We start from the raw sequence: 1,024 nt of genomic DNA, 5'->3' as shown, positions 1-1,024 counted from the left end.
GAATATCTCACCATAAGCATAAGTTTTACATGGTACCAGAGACCTAGGTTAAAAGCAACGAAGAAAAACAAACCGTCATGCCTGGAGGAACAGATGATGCAAAGAAAGCACCAATGGCGATACCACAGTCATCACCCTTGTACCTGCATCAGTCTGGCGGCCCAGGTATCGCAATTACTCAAACTATATTTAATAGGGATAATTACGTTAATTGGGCAGATGCGGTTCGTATTGGACTTGACTAGAAGAACAAGTCAGCTTTCCTTGATGGAAGCATAAAGGAACCAGAGAGGCCGAGCAGAGGAGAAGATGAAAGCTTGGAGCATGTCGCATGTCGCATGGAAGCAGTGTAATGCTATGGTGAAGACATGGTTGAGGAATGTAATTGATCCAAAATTACATGCTAGCAGTGTGTTTACCGGTACAGTAAAGGAAATTTGGGACGAGTTGAAGGAGAGTTATGCGACCGGAAACGCGCCAAGAGCTCATCAACTCAAATCAGAATTGAATGAACTAAAGCAAGGTAAATTGTCAATAGTTGAATACTATACAAAATTGAAAACTGTATGGGATGAATTATCCATTTACAGTCGAGTTCCGAAGTGCACTTGCGGAGCCACAAAAGAATTTCTGAAGGAAAAAGAAGAAAAAGGTTCATCAATTTTTGATGGGCCTCGATGATAATATGTTTGGAGCATTACGTTCTAACATTCTGATGGAAGATTATATCTCTACTCTTAGTCGGGTTTATGGTATTGTTCTTCGTGAAGAAAGGCACAAAGCAGTGGTACCTTCGAAGGACAAGGTAGAAGTAACAGCCTTTGCAGTTCGACGAGGAGGTTATAGTTCCGTGGTGGTTTCTCTGGATACAATAATCGAGATGGGAGTTGTGGATCAAGGGTGAGTAATGAAATAGAGGTGCAAGAAGGCCAATGTACTTTTTGCACAAAATGGGGTCATGATGAGGATGATTGTTGGTCCAAACACGGGTTACCAGCCCACATTGTCGCTCGTGGGAGAGGAC

At 42.5% G+C, this 1,024-nt stretch overlaps 1 protein-coding gene across 1 annotated transcript; it reads left to right on the top strand.

Annotated features, from left to right (window-relative positions):
* Positions 1 to 309: 309 nt before the first annotated feature.
* LOC141645414 (uncharacterized) lies at positions 310 to 681 on the top strand. The gene has a single exon (XM_074453984.1). It carries the CDS (start codon positions 310 to 312, stop codon positions 679 to 681), a length of 372 nt encoding a protein of 123 aa, XP_074310085.1.
* The last annotated feature ends 343 nt before the right edge of the window (positions 682 to 1,024 follow it).

The sequence above is a fragment of the Silene latifolia genome, chromosome 1 (assembly GCF_048544455.1).
Source record: "Silene latifolia isolate original U9 population chromosome 1, ASM4854445v1, whole genome shotgun sequence".
NCBI classification, from domain to species: domain Eukaryota; kingdom Viridiplantae; phylum Streptophyta; class Magnoliopsida; order Caryophyllales; family Caryophyllaceae; genus Silene; species Silene latifolia.
This window is presented reverse-complemented; position numbering and strand designations above follow the sequence as displayed.

Coding starts and splice junctions, on each gene's coding strand:
- LOC141645414 (XM_074453984.1), top strand. CDS start 310: ATGAAAGCTTGGAGCATGTCGCATGTCGCATGGAAGCAGTGTAATGCT.